The sequence below is a fragment of the Saccoglossus kowalevskii genome, chromosome 16, assembly GCF_978046115.1.
Source record: "Saccoglossus kowalevskii chromosome 16, keSacKowa6.1, whole genome shotgun sequence".
NCBI lineage: Eukaryota > Metazoa > Hemichordata > Enteropneusta > Harrimaniidae > Saccoglossus > Saccoglossus kowalevskii.
The window spans coordinates 10,392,123-10,407,314 of NC_140656.1; the positions used below are offsets into that span (position 1 = coordinate 10,392,123).

The 15,192-nt window shown below is 38.8% G+C and overlaps 1 protein-coding gene across 3 annotated transcripts in view; it reads right to left on the reverse strand.

Moving 5' to 3' along the window:
- LOC100366857 (rasGAP-activating-like protein 1) overlaps positions 1–15,192 on the reverse strand; it is an 82,541-nt gene that overhangs the window by 30,938 nt on the left and 36,411 nt on the right. For all 3 annotated transcript variants that reach the window (XR_014926610.1, XM_085491018.1, XM_085491017.1), the window contains exons 8-9: positions 6,831–6,945; positions 3,545–3,695 (exon numbers count right to left, since the gene is read on the reverse strand). Coding sequence is in view for 2 of the 3 variants with exons in the window: in XM_085491018.1 (XP_085347144.1) it covers positions 3,545–3,695; positions 6,831–6,945 (266 nt within the window). In the remaining variant the exon portion in view is untranslated. The remainder of the gene's footprint in view (positions 1–3,544; positions 3,696–6,830; positions 6,946–15,192) is intronic.

Below are 15,192 nucleotides of genomic sequence, written 5' to 3' on the forward strand. Positions count from 1 at the left end.
TAGGGTCATATGGTTACTTGGCCAATTAGGGTCATATGGTGACTTGGCCAGTTTGGGTCATATGGTCACATGACCAATTTTGGTCATATGACGACTTGGCCAATTTGAGTCATATGGTGACTCGGCCAATTTGGGTCACATGGTGACTTGGCCAATTTGGGTCACATGGTGACTTGGCCAATTTGGTTCATATGGTAACTTGGCCAATTTGGGTTATATGGCCAATTTGGGTCACATGGTCACTTGGCCAATTAGGGTCATATGGTTACTTAGCCAATTAAGGTCATATGGTGACTTGGCCAATTAGGGTCATATGGTAACTTGGTCAATTAGGGTTGTATGGTGACTTGGCCAATTAGGGTTGTATGGTGACTTGGCCAATTTGGTTCATATGGTAACTTGGCCAATTTGGGTCACATGGCCAATTTGGGTCACATGGTCACTTGGCCAATTAGGGTTATATGGTGACTTGGCCAATTTAGGTCATATGGTAACTTGGTCAATTAGGGTTGTATGGTGACTTGGCCAATTAGGGTTATATGGTGACTTGGCCAATTTAGGTCATATGGTAACTTGGTCAATTAGGGTTGTATGGTAACTTGGCCAATTAGGGTTATATGGTGACTTGGCCAATTTAGGTCATATGGTAACTTGGTCAATTAGGGTTGTATGGTAACTTGGTCAATTAGGGTTGTATGGTGACTTGGCCAATTAGGGTTGTATGGTAACTTGGCCAATTAGGGTCATATGGTGACTTGGCCAATTTCGGACATATAAAAGAATTTGACAGTTTGGGTCATATGGTTACAGGGCCAATTTGGGTCACAAGGTTACTTGGCCATATAGGGTCATATGGTTACTTGGCCAATTAGGGTTATATGGTGACTTGGCCAATTTAGGTCATATGGTAACTTGGTCAATTAGGATTGTATGGTGACTTGGCCATATAGGGTCATATGGTTACTTGGCCAATTAGGGTCATATGGTGACTTGGCCAGTTTGGGTCATATGGTCACATGACCAATTTTGGTCATATGACGACTTGGCCAATTTGAGTCATATGGTGACTCGGCCAATTTGGGTCATATGCCCAATTTGGGTCACATGGTGACTTGGCCAATTTGGGTCACACAGTCACTTGGCCAATTAGGGTCATATGGTGACTTGGCCAATTTCGGACATATAAAAGAATTTGACAGTTTGGGTCATATGGTTACAGGGCCAATTTGGGTCACAAGGTCACTTGGCCATATAGGGTCATATGGTTACTTGGCCAATTAGGGTCATATGGTGACTTGGCCAGTTTGGGTCATATGGTCACATGACCAATTTTGGTCACATGACGACTTGGCCAATTTGAGTCATATGGTGACTCGGCCAATTTGGGTCACATGGTGACTTGGCCAATTTGGGTCACATGGTGACTTGGCCAATTTGGGTCACATGGTGACTTGGCCAATTAGGGTCATATGGTGACTTGGCCAATTTGGGTCATATGGTGACTTGGCCAATTTGGTTCATATGGTGACTTGGCCAATTTGGTTCATATGGTAACTTGGCCAATTTGGGTCATATGGCCAATTAGGGTCACATGGTCACTTGGCCAATTAGGGTCATATGGTGACTTAGCCAATTAAGGTCATATGGTGACTTGGCCAATTAGGGTCATATGGTAACTTGGTCAATTAGGGTTGTATGGTGACTTGGCCAATTAGGGTTGTATGGTGACTTGGCCAATTTGGTCCATATGGTAACTTGGCCAATTTGGGTCATATGGCCAATTTGGGTCACATGGTCACTTGGCCAATTAGGGTTATATGGTGACTTGGCCAATTTAGGTCATATGGTAACTTGGTCAATTAGGGTTGTATGGTGACTTGGCCATATAGGATCATATGGTTACTTGGCCAATTAGGGTCATATGGTGACTTGGCCAGTTTGGGTCATATGGTCACATGACCAATTTTGGTCATATGACGACTTGGCCAATTTGAGTCATATGGTGACTCGGCTAATTTGGGTCATATGCCCAATTTGGGTCACATGGTGACTTGGCCAATTTGGGTCACATGGTGACTTGGCCAATTTGGGTCACACAGTCACTTGGCCAATTAGGGTCATATGGTGACTTGGCCAATTTCGGACATATAAAAGAATTTGACAGTTTGGGTCATATGGTTACAGGGCCAATTTGGGTCACAAGGTCACAGGGCCAATTTGGGTCACAAGGTCACTTGGCCATATAGGGTCATATGGTTACTTGGCCAATTAGGGTCATATGGTGACTTAGCCAGTTTGGGTCATATGGTCACATGACCAATTTTGGTCATATGACGACTTGGCCAATTTGAGTCATATGGTGACTCGGCCAATTTGGGTCATATGCCCAATTTGGGTCACATGGTGACTTGGCCAATTAGGGTCACATGGTGACTTGGCCAATTAGGGTCACATGGTGACTTGGCCAATTTGGGTCATATGGTGACTTGGCCAATTTGGTTCATATGGTAACTTGGCCAATTTGGGTCATATGGCCAATTAGGGTCACATGGTCACTTGGCCAATTAGGGTCATATGGTAACTTGGTCAATTAGGGTTGTATGGTGACTTGGCCAATTAGGGTTGTATGGTGACTTGGCCAATTTGGTCCATATGGTAACTTGGCCAATTTGGGTCATATGGCCAATTTGGGTCACATGGTCACTTGGCCAATTAGGGTTATATGGTGACTTGGCCAATTTAGGTCATATGGTAACTTGGTCAATTAGGGTTGTATGGTGACTTGGCCAATTAGGGTTGTATGGTAACTTGGCCAATTAGGGTTATATGGTGACTTGGCCAATTAGGGTTATATGGTGACTTGGCCAATTTGGGTCATATGTTCACTTGACTAATTAGGATCATATGGTGACTTGGCCAATTTGGTTCATATGGTAACTTGGCCAATTTGGGTCATATGGCCAATTAGGGTCACATGGTCACTTGGCCAATTAGGGTCACATGGTCTCTTGGCCAATTAGGGTCATATGGTGACTTGACCAATTAGGGTCATATGGTGACTTGGCCAATTAGGGTCGTATGGTGACTTAGCCAATTTGGGTCATATGGTGACTTGGCCAATTAGGATCATATGGTGACTTGGCCAATTTGGGTAATATGGTCACTTGGCCAATTAGGATCATATGGTGACTTGGCCAAATTGGGTCATATGGTAACTGGGCCAATTATGGTGACATTCATGTGACAGATACTTGACCAAATTGTGTCTTATAGTATCTTGGCCAATATGTTGTGACATGGCCAATTTAGGTTAAATATTGAATTGATAAGTTTGAGTCACATGAGGCCATGGCCAATTTGGTTCATATAGATATTGACTTAACTAGTTCATGTGATACAGTTATTGTCTAAATTTTGTCTTATGGAATGGATGTCATGATGTGTCATATGATTGGCTAATTAAACCCATGGTGATTTAGAATTCCAACTTTAATTACACTTTTTAATTTGGTTATCAGTTAGTGTCCAATAACTGGCAACTTACTTGCTCTGCCAACTTCTTGCATTATTAGTACATCTAAAAATGGCAGCACCATACCCTGACCTAAAAATATCTTCACTAACGTAGTCGCTACCTCCATTTTATCAAGCGTCATCACTTCTTCTAACATATTGAGTGGTGTGGAACCTTCTGCCTGTATAAGAGAATGGAAACAACGTGTATGAAACAACATATACTGAAAACATTTGCCCCCCCCCCCCCAAGACAATTGTCAAGAATTGTGAGTCAGCGAAAAATGGTGGCTTATGGGAATTCATGCCTCCACATGATTATCATAACACTAAAATATGATAGTGAAAATTAAACACCTTACTAACTGTAAAATACTTTATTTTAGCTGGATTTAATTTTTGCTGAAAAAACTTTTTGGGAACTTTGTATGGAATTTATGTAATATATAAAGCCAAACATTTCACCATCTCATATGACTAATTTTTTCTCGTCCAATTTTTCAATTTATTTTTGGTTAAAAACACATTTGCAAAAGTTCAATTCTTCAAAGTAAAATGATATTTATTATACATGTAGTGTTTAACAGATTTCTCTTAGTCACACTACCACAATTTAGGTATTAAAATGTAATAATATTATTGCATTTGGATGACAGTGTGTGTCACTTAAATATTCTGATCATCAGATAAATTTATAATGTAAAAAAGCAAAAGCATTTTGTTTGCAGAAATTAATGATACATTAGTTGTAGTTCTCATTACTGAAGAATACAATAGATTTTATATATCTATTAATTTCCTCCCACACCATCTCCTTCTGTTCCACCAAATAACCCCTGATAAAAGCCATTATTTGCAGCCCAAAACTAATTTTGATCCGTGCAATTTCCACAAATACAAAGATTCAATTTCAAGTGATGCATCAATTTAATGAACCATTACTGTATAATTGGGTAAATTGGCAGTATAAAATATTGATTGAAATTTCCTTATAACAGTCAAATCATATACTACAATCTGAAAAAATCCTTCTGTTATAAGCCCAGCGAGAAGGCCTATTATTATGATTTAAAAAAAGAAAATACATGTAGGAAATATAATTAAGGAAATATACAAATTTGATTGTAACTGACTAATCTGCATATTTATACTTAAAGCCTTTTAGCTTGATGAAAAAAAATAACCTTTTGTTTCAAACATTTATGTAAGTTCTTGTACTAAAATTAAACTTCCTTAGACGACAATGTAAAAACTTAAAAAGCAGAGCTTTTTACAATCTACCTAAAATCTATAAAAAATAAAATAAAAAGAGTAATTTTTTAGTTTAAAATGAAATACTAAACATCATTATCACATACGTTTAAAGTCCAAATAATGAAGATGATTAAACTACACTGGTATTGGTTAAGTTACAAATTTGTACACAGCTGCATGCATGTATTTAAATTGTATCATTCCACCAATCAAAAAACAGATGGTTTTTGCAAAAATTCTGCATACAAAACCTAAAGCATGCTAATATCGGGATTACATTCATGGGTTTCTGTGACCTTTATGTGACCTCGCATCTTGACAAAAATCCTAAATGCGATACGTAACCAAGAGCCCAATCCTAGTTTGAGCTTTATTTGTACTTTTTTCTCTCATTTTTTTTAAATATGTTTTCAATTATTATTATACACTTTCTATTACTTTATTTCATTTGGATTTATTATTAATTTGCTGGTAGTATTTACAAAATAATAAAATATATAGTAAAAATAAAATAAAATATGTAAATTAAAATCAAATTCATGCCGTACAATACATCGTAATTTAATCAGATTGTCAACAGCTTATAGATACTTTCCATTTTACTGACTGATGCTGAGAAAAATCTACAAGTATATTTGACTTTGATATATGCGTACATGTGAAAACACAATGTCTCGTGAACTCACATACCAAGTGAACTGATTTCAATTCACAATAAATCTTGTAAATAATCGTTGCCTTCTAAATTAATTCAAAAACAATATATTATTTTTATGAGAATTGTTAGACATTAATCCCCACACCAAGTGGTCGATGTGGACATTACTATTAAAGTGAATGTACCTGTGTATGTCATTTGTGTATCTCGGATTATTGCTATAATACTGGCTTGAGGGCTCGACTTTAATGGAAAGTTGAATTTCATGGAAAAAATATACAATGTATTGAAAAATTAGTTCTGAGAATGTGCAAAACTAATAAACATAAACACTTGAGAATGTAGCATTGTTTACTGTCAGTTTAATTGTCAGAATCAAACTACAAACCTGACTAGAGATGCTAGAAATTAAGTGCTCCTGTGTAAAATGAATTCTTAATTGCTTATGCTAGTTTACCGATTGATTCACAACTTAAATGATATATCGTGATTCAATCCATTTGACCAAACTGTTGTTAGATCACAAAATAAACCAAGTTTGAAATACCTAAATACAGGGCAGCTGTCGTCATGCCACGCATGCGCAAGATATATGGGTCTCATATAGACAAAGATGGTGACTTTGACTGTTGCGCAGATCAATGAGTACAAACTGAGACATTACTAAGCTTTAATTAGATATTTTTTAGGTGATTAGATCGAGGTATCAAAGGAGTCATCGCCGGTAATTAATGCAAATCGCGCCCATATCAAACCTTTTACGTTCCATTGGAAGAACACATTGGATTGTGGAAAAATCAGTGTTTATCAACACAAATGTCACACATGCGCAGCGCGACGACCATCGCCTTTAATATTCGCAGATAGTGTAGGATACTCAACTACATACACAGTATATGCCAGTGTACAGTTTAAAAGCATTTGAGCAAAACCACTATTATATGATACAGAATAAACAGACTGAAAATGAATTAAATGGCATAAACTAGCTGCTGATATCAAATATTCATTCACACAAATATCAAGTGCATATGCATTTGGCCAAACAGAACTTGAACTAGTTTGATAAATATCTATAGTCACAGATTGATGCCAAACAGTCATCAGTCATGTAACTACAAAAATACTATCTATGTACCAAGTTTTAATCCATTTGCGCAAACTATTGATACAATATCAACAAAACCCATATGCAAATTAATATATGCAGATTAATTCCAAAGCAGTGATACACATTCAACTACACAAAAAGTATGCATTTACAAATTTTTAACTTCTGTAAGCATATCAACAAACCATGCTGAATCAAACTATGCAAATTAGCTGATTAATATGCACATATTTGAACTAAAAACTAATCGGGTCTGGAGTTTATTACAAATTGCATTCATTGTTAATTACTCACCTGGGCCTGAGATACAGATTCCACTAATAAATCTATAAGAGGTTGGTAGTACTGTGAAGGCAAAATTCTCTCTTCTGAACACCTGACCTTTAACCTCAGTGACCCAAGGTCGGGGCTGAAAATAACAAAAAGAAAATTTTGATTCAACCCAGAAAACAAATACAACAGTTTTTAGTCAATTTAATTTCACAATCAATATGAGCATGCATTTTTTATCTTATTTTATTTTAAAATCTGAATTTTTCTTCTTTTTTTTTTTCTAAAATTCTAGAAAACAAATCAAAATATGAGCACACACACAGAATGTATAGAAACATGATAATTTCTGTCATGGCCTATACTTTTCTAAAAGTTATAATAATGAAGCGTTTTCATGCAATTATTTCTGAGTCTGTCAAGCCTATATTTGTTGAAATTAGACCTAATTTCATTTTTTAATATACTTTGAGTAAATGAGATTATGTCCAGTATATTATTATTTTTTCCCACTTATAAAATTTGCATCTACACATGGGTTTTGGTCTAAATATACAAGAATTCATGAATATTTAACCCTAAAATGTAGTTCATGACATTAAATATTGCGTAATGTAATTAATGGAGTCGCTCAATAATTAAACCAAACCATTTTTCACAAGCTTTTTTAGGATTCACAGAAAATCAATAAAAAGCTTCTGAGAAGACTAGTACATTGCATATACAGTACAGTTTTGGCATAGCAAGCTGGGTGTAATTTGCTGTTCCATAAAAACTTGTAATTTTTAAAATGAGTATTATTGTCATCCATAATTTTACCTTATGTCATGTGGTATTTGGATATAGGTATATGTAAATTATATGCAAAGTACAAATTAACAGATTGTCCAATTTGCTATATGGAAATTTGGATTAGCAAAATGTTACACTGTAAGTTGCGCTCGAACTGTAGACTTGACCTGATCATGTCATTCTTGCATTAATTTTAATTCTCACATTTTTATCAACAACGATGACAATACTGTAAAATACTTTATTTTAGCTGGAATTAGTTTTCGCTGAAAAGACTTTTTCTGTATTTTGTATTTTCACTGATTTTTGATGAGTTGAAAATGTAAAATACAGGAAAAAAAGGTATAATCACTGGCTGGATTTTACTTTTCACTAAATCATTCCTTTAGTAAAAATAGCGAAAATTAATTCCAATGGAAAATAAAGTGTTTTACAGTATGTAAATTACATCAACAACTCTACTTTGGAAATTGTTTATTATTTATCTGAGGGTAAATTAACATGTTATTCCCTTCAGTCTGTACGATTCTTTGCAGTCCAATTAACATGCTTTCCGGTACTTATGCTCAAAGATTCCATCACTTAGTTTTATTGAGCTGCATAAAATATGGTTCATATGTGATCAATTGCCACTAAATGCTATTAATTCACTCTGATAATAATAGATCAGATAAGCTGACTTTGAACTTGATGTTTCACTATACTGAGCAGATGTTTTTCTACTTAATATACAGCGATTACCCACAATACTTAAATTGTATGTGCTTATAAATCTTCCCAGAGTGCTTTTTTGATTCACAAATGGCTTTTGACTAGTTTTCTGACAGGTATGCTATTTCAATGTTAATTAAGTTCTGCATGTATTTATTACCTGAAAATACAATAATGACACCCAAGTATTTTTCAATCTCCATCTGTTCTCTGAAAAGCAGACCTTGCTAACAGTTTTTTCCTTTTTTTTATATTTACAAAATTAAGGCATGCAATTTTTAATGTCATTAACTGAGCCTTAAGATTTCAATTGAATTTTTTTTTTTTTAAATACAATGTTTTTCTAGTTTGATGCTTGCTTCCTGAATACATTAACTGAACACATCATTCTGATTGGTCAAGACCGTAGTTTTAATTATGCAAACCATGGTTAGCTAGATGATATACCATGGTTTTTCATGTTTACAATTAGGCCCCAAATGTGAATAGTATATACACATCGTTCTGATTGGTCAAGACCGTAGTTTTAATTATGCAAACCATGGTTAGCTAGATGATATACCATGGTTTTTCATGTTTACAATTAGGCCCCAAATGTGAATAGTATATACATATCGTTCTGATTGGTCAAGACCGTAGTTTTAATTATGCAAACCATGGTTAGCTAGATGATATACCATGGTTTTTCATGTTTACAATTAGGCCCCAAATGTGAATAGTATATACACATCGTTCTGATTGGTTAAGGCCGTAGTTTTAATTATGCAAACCATGGTTTTTCATTTTTACAATTAGGCCCCAAATGTGATTAATATATACACAAATGAATTCAAAAAAAATATAAGTTTGCGCTATGGAAAAGCATGAGAAAAATATTTCTTTTTCCAGAATTACACGAGCAACACCAAAAACAAACGTCTGCTCGCTTGTGAACTTATATAAGTTTTGTTGATCCTCCAAGTAAGGTCTACGGCAAATATAATTGGTGTTTTAATTTTTTTTAAAATTATGTTGTTTGAGACGATATTACAAGCATGTAAATAAACCTTTGTATGCTGAAATACTTGCACGAATTTGCAGTGTATCTTAATAACTGCATGCTTGTTCCAGGGCTCATTTCATTTAACAACAGTTGCAAGTCAAACTTTTAAGATGCTTTTTTGAACACGGTCTTTGGTGTTTTAAAATTATTTTTGTGTTAGTATAAGATAAAATACTATATTGTATAATCCACTCCTTATGTACCTTATGTTGTGAATTGTGCAATATATCTACCTACCTGAGGCGAATGTTTAAATTATTCCTTAAATCATACAGGTTTAGACCCAATTGTAAATTAGTCATTTTTGTATTCTCATGGGGAAAAAAGTTGTGTGGTCTAGGCCCGGGAGACTCAGGCACTTGAATGGGAACTTTGTAGACATGCAATACAAAAACATGTATTATAGATGATTTTCAAACAGATAGTCACGTCTGTATACACATGTACGCTGTTTATATACGCATTTAGGGGCATTTTTAGAATGCCATGTTTGAGCATGTGCCAATTAGAGTGCCCCTCAGTGTTTCGAGTGGAAATTTAAGAGAATAAATGCATACTCTATGCTTACTACGATAAATAGAAGTATTTTATCATCACACAAAACCTTTAACTTGGATCAAAACCACCAATAATTTTTACAATTTTTAAAATTTACCAGCTTTGCCTGTAAAAGCACAACTGGATTTTCAAAAGTGGCTGCTATCAATATGGATACATTTGTTGGTCTGACGATAGTGTAGTGCGCTGCTCTGACGATAGTGTAGTGCGCTGCTCTGACGATAGTGTAGTGCGCTGCTCTGACGATAGTGTAGTGCGCTGCTCTGACGATAGTGTAGTGCGCTGCTCTGACGATAGTGTAGTGCGCTGCTCTGACGATAGTGTAGTGCGCTGCTCAGACGATAGTGTAGTGTGCGGTTCTGACGATAGTGTAGTGTGCAGTTCTGACGATAGTGTAGTGCGCAGTTCTGACTATAGTGTAGTGTGCAGTTCTGACCTTAGTGTAGTGTGCAATTCTGACGATAGTGTAGTGCACAGTCCTGACGATAGTGTAGTGCACAGTCCTGACGATAGTGTAGTGCACAGTTCTGACGATAGTGTAGTGCACAGTCCTGACAATAGTGTAGTGCACAGTTCTGACGATAGTATAGTGTGCAGTTCTGACGATAGTGTAGTGCACAGTTCTGACGATAGTGTAGTGCGCAGTTCTGACGATAGTGTAGTGCACAGTTCTGATGATAGTGTAGTGCGCAGTTCTGACAACAGTGTAGTGCACAGTTCTGACGATAGTGTAGTGTGCGGTTCTGACAATAGTGTAGTGCACAGTTCTGACGATAGTGTAGTGCACAGTTCTGACGATAGTGTAGTGTGCAGTTCTGACGATAGTGTAGTGTGCAGTTCTGACGATAGTGTAGTGCACAGTTCTGACGATAGTGTAGTGCGCTGCTCTGACGATAGTGTAGTGTGCGGTTCTGACGATAGTGTAGTGCACAGTTCTGACGATAGTGTAGTGCACAGTTCGGACGATAGTGTAGTGCACAGTTCTGACGATAGTGTAGTGCACAGTTCTGACGATAGTGTAGTGTGCAGTTCTGACGATAGTGTAGTGCACAGTTCTGACGATAGTGTAGTGTGCAGTTCTGACGATAGTGTAGTGCACAGTTCTGACAATAGTGTAGTGTGCAGTTATGACGATAGTATGGTGCACAGTTCTGACCATAGTGCAGTGTGCAGTTCTGACGATAGTGTAGTGCACAGTTCTGACGATAGTGTAGTGCGCAGTTCTGATAATAGTGTAGTGCACAGTTCTGACGATAGTATAGTGCGCAGTTCTGACGATAGTGTAGTGCACAGTTCTTACGATAGTGTAGTGCGCAGTTCTGATAATAGTGTAGTGCACAGTTCTGACGATAGTATAGTGCGCAGTTCTGACGATAGTGTAGTGCGCAGTTCTGACAATAGTGTAGTGCACAGTTCTGACAGTAGTGTAGTGCGCAGTTCTGACGATAGTGAAGTGCACAGTTCTGACGATGGTGTAGTGCACAGTTCTGACGATAGTGTAGTGCACAGTTCTGACGATAGTGTAGTGCACAGTTCTGACGATAGTGTAATGCACAGTTCTGACGATGGTGCAGTGTGCAGTTCTGACAATAGTGTAGTGTGCAGTTCTGACGATAGTGTAGTGCACAGTTCTGATGATAGTGTAGTGCGCAGTTCTGACAATAGTGTAGTGCACAGTTCTGACGATAGTATAGTGTGCAGTTCTGACGATAGTGTAGTGCGCAGTTCTGACGATAGTGTAGTGCACGGTTCTGATGATAGTGTAGTGCACAGTTCTGACGATAGTGTAGTGCACAGGTCTGACGATAGTGTAGTGCGCAGTTCTGACGATAGTGTAGTGCACAGTTCTGACAATAGTGTAGTGTGCAGTTATGACGATAGTATGGTGCACAGTTCTGATGATAGTGTAGTGTGCAGTTCTGACGATAGTGTAGTGCACAGTTCTGACGATAGTGTAGTGTGCAGTTCTGACGATAGTGTAGTGCACAGTCCTGACGATAGTGTAGTACACAGTTCTGACGATAGTGTAGTGCACAGTTCTGATGATAGTGTAGTGCACAGTTCTGACAATAGTGTAGTGTGCAGTTATGAAGATAGTATGGTGCACAGTTCTGACGATAGTGTAGTGTGCAGTTCTGACGATAGTGTAGTGCAAGTTCTGACGATAGTGTAGTGCGCAGTTCTGACAATAGTGTAGTGCACAGTTCTGACGATAGTATAGTGCGCAGTTCTGACGATAGTGTAGTGCGCAGTTCTGACGATAGTGTAGTGCGCAGTTCTGACGATAGTGTAGTGCACAGTTCTGATGATAGTGTAGTGCGCAGTTCTGACAACAGTGTAGTGCACAGTTCTGACGATAGTATAGTGCGCAGTTCTTACGATAGTGTAGTGCGCAGATCTGATGATAGTGTAGTGCACAGTTCTGATGATAGTGTAGTGCACAGTTCTGACGATAGTGTAGTGCACAGTTCTGACGATAGTGTAGTGCACAGTTCTGACGATAGTATAGTGCGCAGTTCTGACGATAGTGTAGTGCGCAGTTCTGACGATAGTGTAGTGCGCAGTTCTGACGATAGTGTAGTGCACAGTTCTGATGATAGTGTAGTGCGCAGTTCTGACAACAGTGTAGTGCACAGTTCTGACGATAGTATAGTGCGCAGTTCTGACGATAGTGTAGTGCGCAGATCTGATGATAGTGTAGTGCACAGTTCTGATGATAGTGTAGTGCACAGTTCTGACGATAGTGTAGTGTGCAGTTATGACGATAGTATGGTGCACATTTCTGACGATAGTGTAGTGTGCAGTTCTGACAATAGTGTAATGCACAGTTCTGACGATAGTATAGTGCGCAGTTCTGACGATAGTGTAGTGCGCAGTTCTGACGATAGTGTAGTGCGCAGTTCTGATGATAGTGTAGTGTGCAGTTCTGACGATAGTGTAGTGTGCGGTTCTGACAATAGTGTAGTGCACAGTTCTGACGATAGTGTAGTGCACAGTTCTGACGATAGTGTAGTGTGCAGTTCTGACGATAGTGTAGTGTGCAGTTCTGACGATAGTGTAGTGCACAGTTCTGACGATAGTGTAGTGCACAGTTCTGACGATAGTGTAGTGCGCTGCTCTGACGATAGTGTAGTGCGCTGCTCTGACGATAGTGTAGTGTGCGGTTCTGACGATAGTGTAGTGCACAGTTCTGACGATAGTGTAGTGCACAGTTCTGACGATAGTGTAGTGTGCAGTTCTGACAATAGTGTAGTGTGCAGTTCTGACGATAGTGTAGTGCACAGTTCTGACGATAGTGTAGTGTGCAGTTCTGACGATAGTGTAGTGCGCTGCTCTGACGATAGTGTAGTGTGCGGTTCTGACGATAGTGTAGTGTGCAGTTCTGACGATAGTGTAGTGCACAGTTCTGACGATAGTGTAGTGCGCTGCTCTGACGATAGTGTAGTGTGCGGTTCTGACGATAGTGTAGTGTGCGGTTCTGACGATAGTGTAGTGTGCAGTTCTGACGATAGTGTAGTGCACAGTTCTGACGATAGTGTAGTGCGCTGCTCTGACGATAGTGTAGTGTGCGGTTCTGACGATAGTGTAGTGCACAGTTCTGACGATAGTGTAGTGCACAGTTCTGACGATAGTGTAGTGTGCAGTTCTGACGATAGTGTAGTGCACAGTTCTGACAATAGTGTAGTGCGCTGCTCTGACGATAGTGTAGTGTGCGGTTCTGACGATAGTGTAGTGCACAGTTCTGACGATAGTGTAGTGCACAGTTCGGACGATAGTGTAGTGCACAGTTCTGACGATAGTGTAGTGCACAGTTCTGACGATAGTGTAGTGTGCAGTTCTGACGATAGTGTAGTGCACAGTTCTGACGATAGTGTAGTGTGCAGTTCTGACGATAGTGTAGTGCACAGTTCTGACAATAGTGTAGTGTGCAGTTATGACGATAGTATGGTGCACAGTTCTGACCATAGTGCAGTGTGCAGTTCTGACGATAGTGTAGTGCACAGTTCTGACGATAGTGTAGTGCGCAGTTCTGATAATAGTGTAGTGCACAGTTCTGACGATAGTATAGTGCGCAGTTCTGACGATAGTGTAGTGCACAGTTCTGACGATAGTGTAGTGCGCAGTTCTGATAATAGTGTAGTGCACAGTTCTGACGATAGTATAGTGCGCAGTTCTGACGATAGTGTAGTGCGCAGTTCTGACAATAGTGTAGTGCACAGTTCTGACAGTAGTGTAGTGCGCAGTTCTGACGATAGTGAAGTGCACAGTTCTGACGATGGTGTAGTGCACAGTTCTGACGATAGTGTAGTGCACAGTTCTGACGATAGTGTAGTGCACAGTTCTGACGATAGTGTAATGCACAGTTCTGACGATGGTGCAGTGTGCAGTTCTGACAATAGTGTAGTGTGCAGTTCTGACGATAGTGTAGTGCACAGTTCTGATGATAGTGTAGTGCGCAGTTCTGACAATAGTGTAGTGCACAGTTCTGACGATAGTATAGTGTGCAGTTCTGACGATAGTGTAGTGCGCAGTTCTGACGATAGTGTAGTGCACGGTTCTGATGATAGTGTAGTGCACATTTCTGACGATAGTGTAGTGCACAGGTCTGACGATAGTGTAGTGCGCAGTTCTGACGATAGTGTAGTGCACAGTTCTGACAATAGTGTAGTGTGCAGTTATGACGATAGTATGGTGCACAGTTCTGATGATAGTGTAGTGTGCAGTTCTGACGATAGTGTAGTGCACAGTTCTGACGATAGTGTAGTGTGCAGTTCTGACGATAGTGTAGTGCACAGTCCTGACGATAGTGTAGTACACAGTTCTGACGATAGTGTAGTGCACAGTTCTGATGATAGTGTAGTGCACAGTTCTGACAATAGTGTAGTGTGCAGTTATGAAGATAGTATGGTGCACAGTTCTGACGATAGTGTAGTGTGCAGTTCTGACGATAGTGTAGTGCAAGTTCTGACGATAGTGTAGTGCGCAGTTCTGACAATAGTGTAGTGCACAGTTCTGACGATAGTATAGTGCGCAGTTCTGACGATAGTGTAGTGCGCAGTTCTGACGATAGTGTAGTGCGCAGTTCTGACGATAGTGTAGTGCACAGTTCTGATGATAGTGTAGTGCGCAGTTCTGACAACAGTGTAGTGCACAGTTCTGACGATAGTATAGTGCGCAGTTCTTACGATAGTGTAGTGCGCAGATCTGATGATAGTGTAGTGCACAGTTCTGATGATAGTGTAGTGCACAGTTCTGACGATAGTGTAGTGCACAGTTCTGACG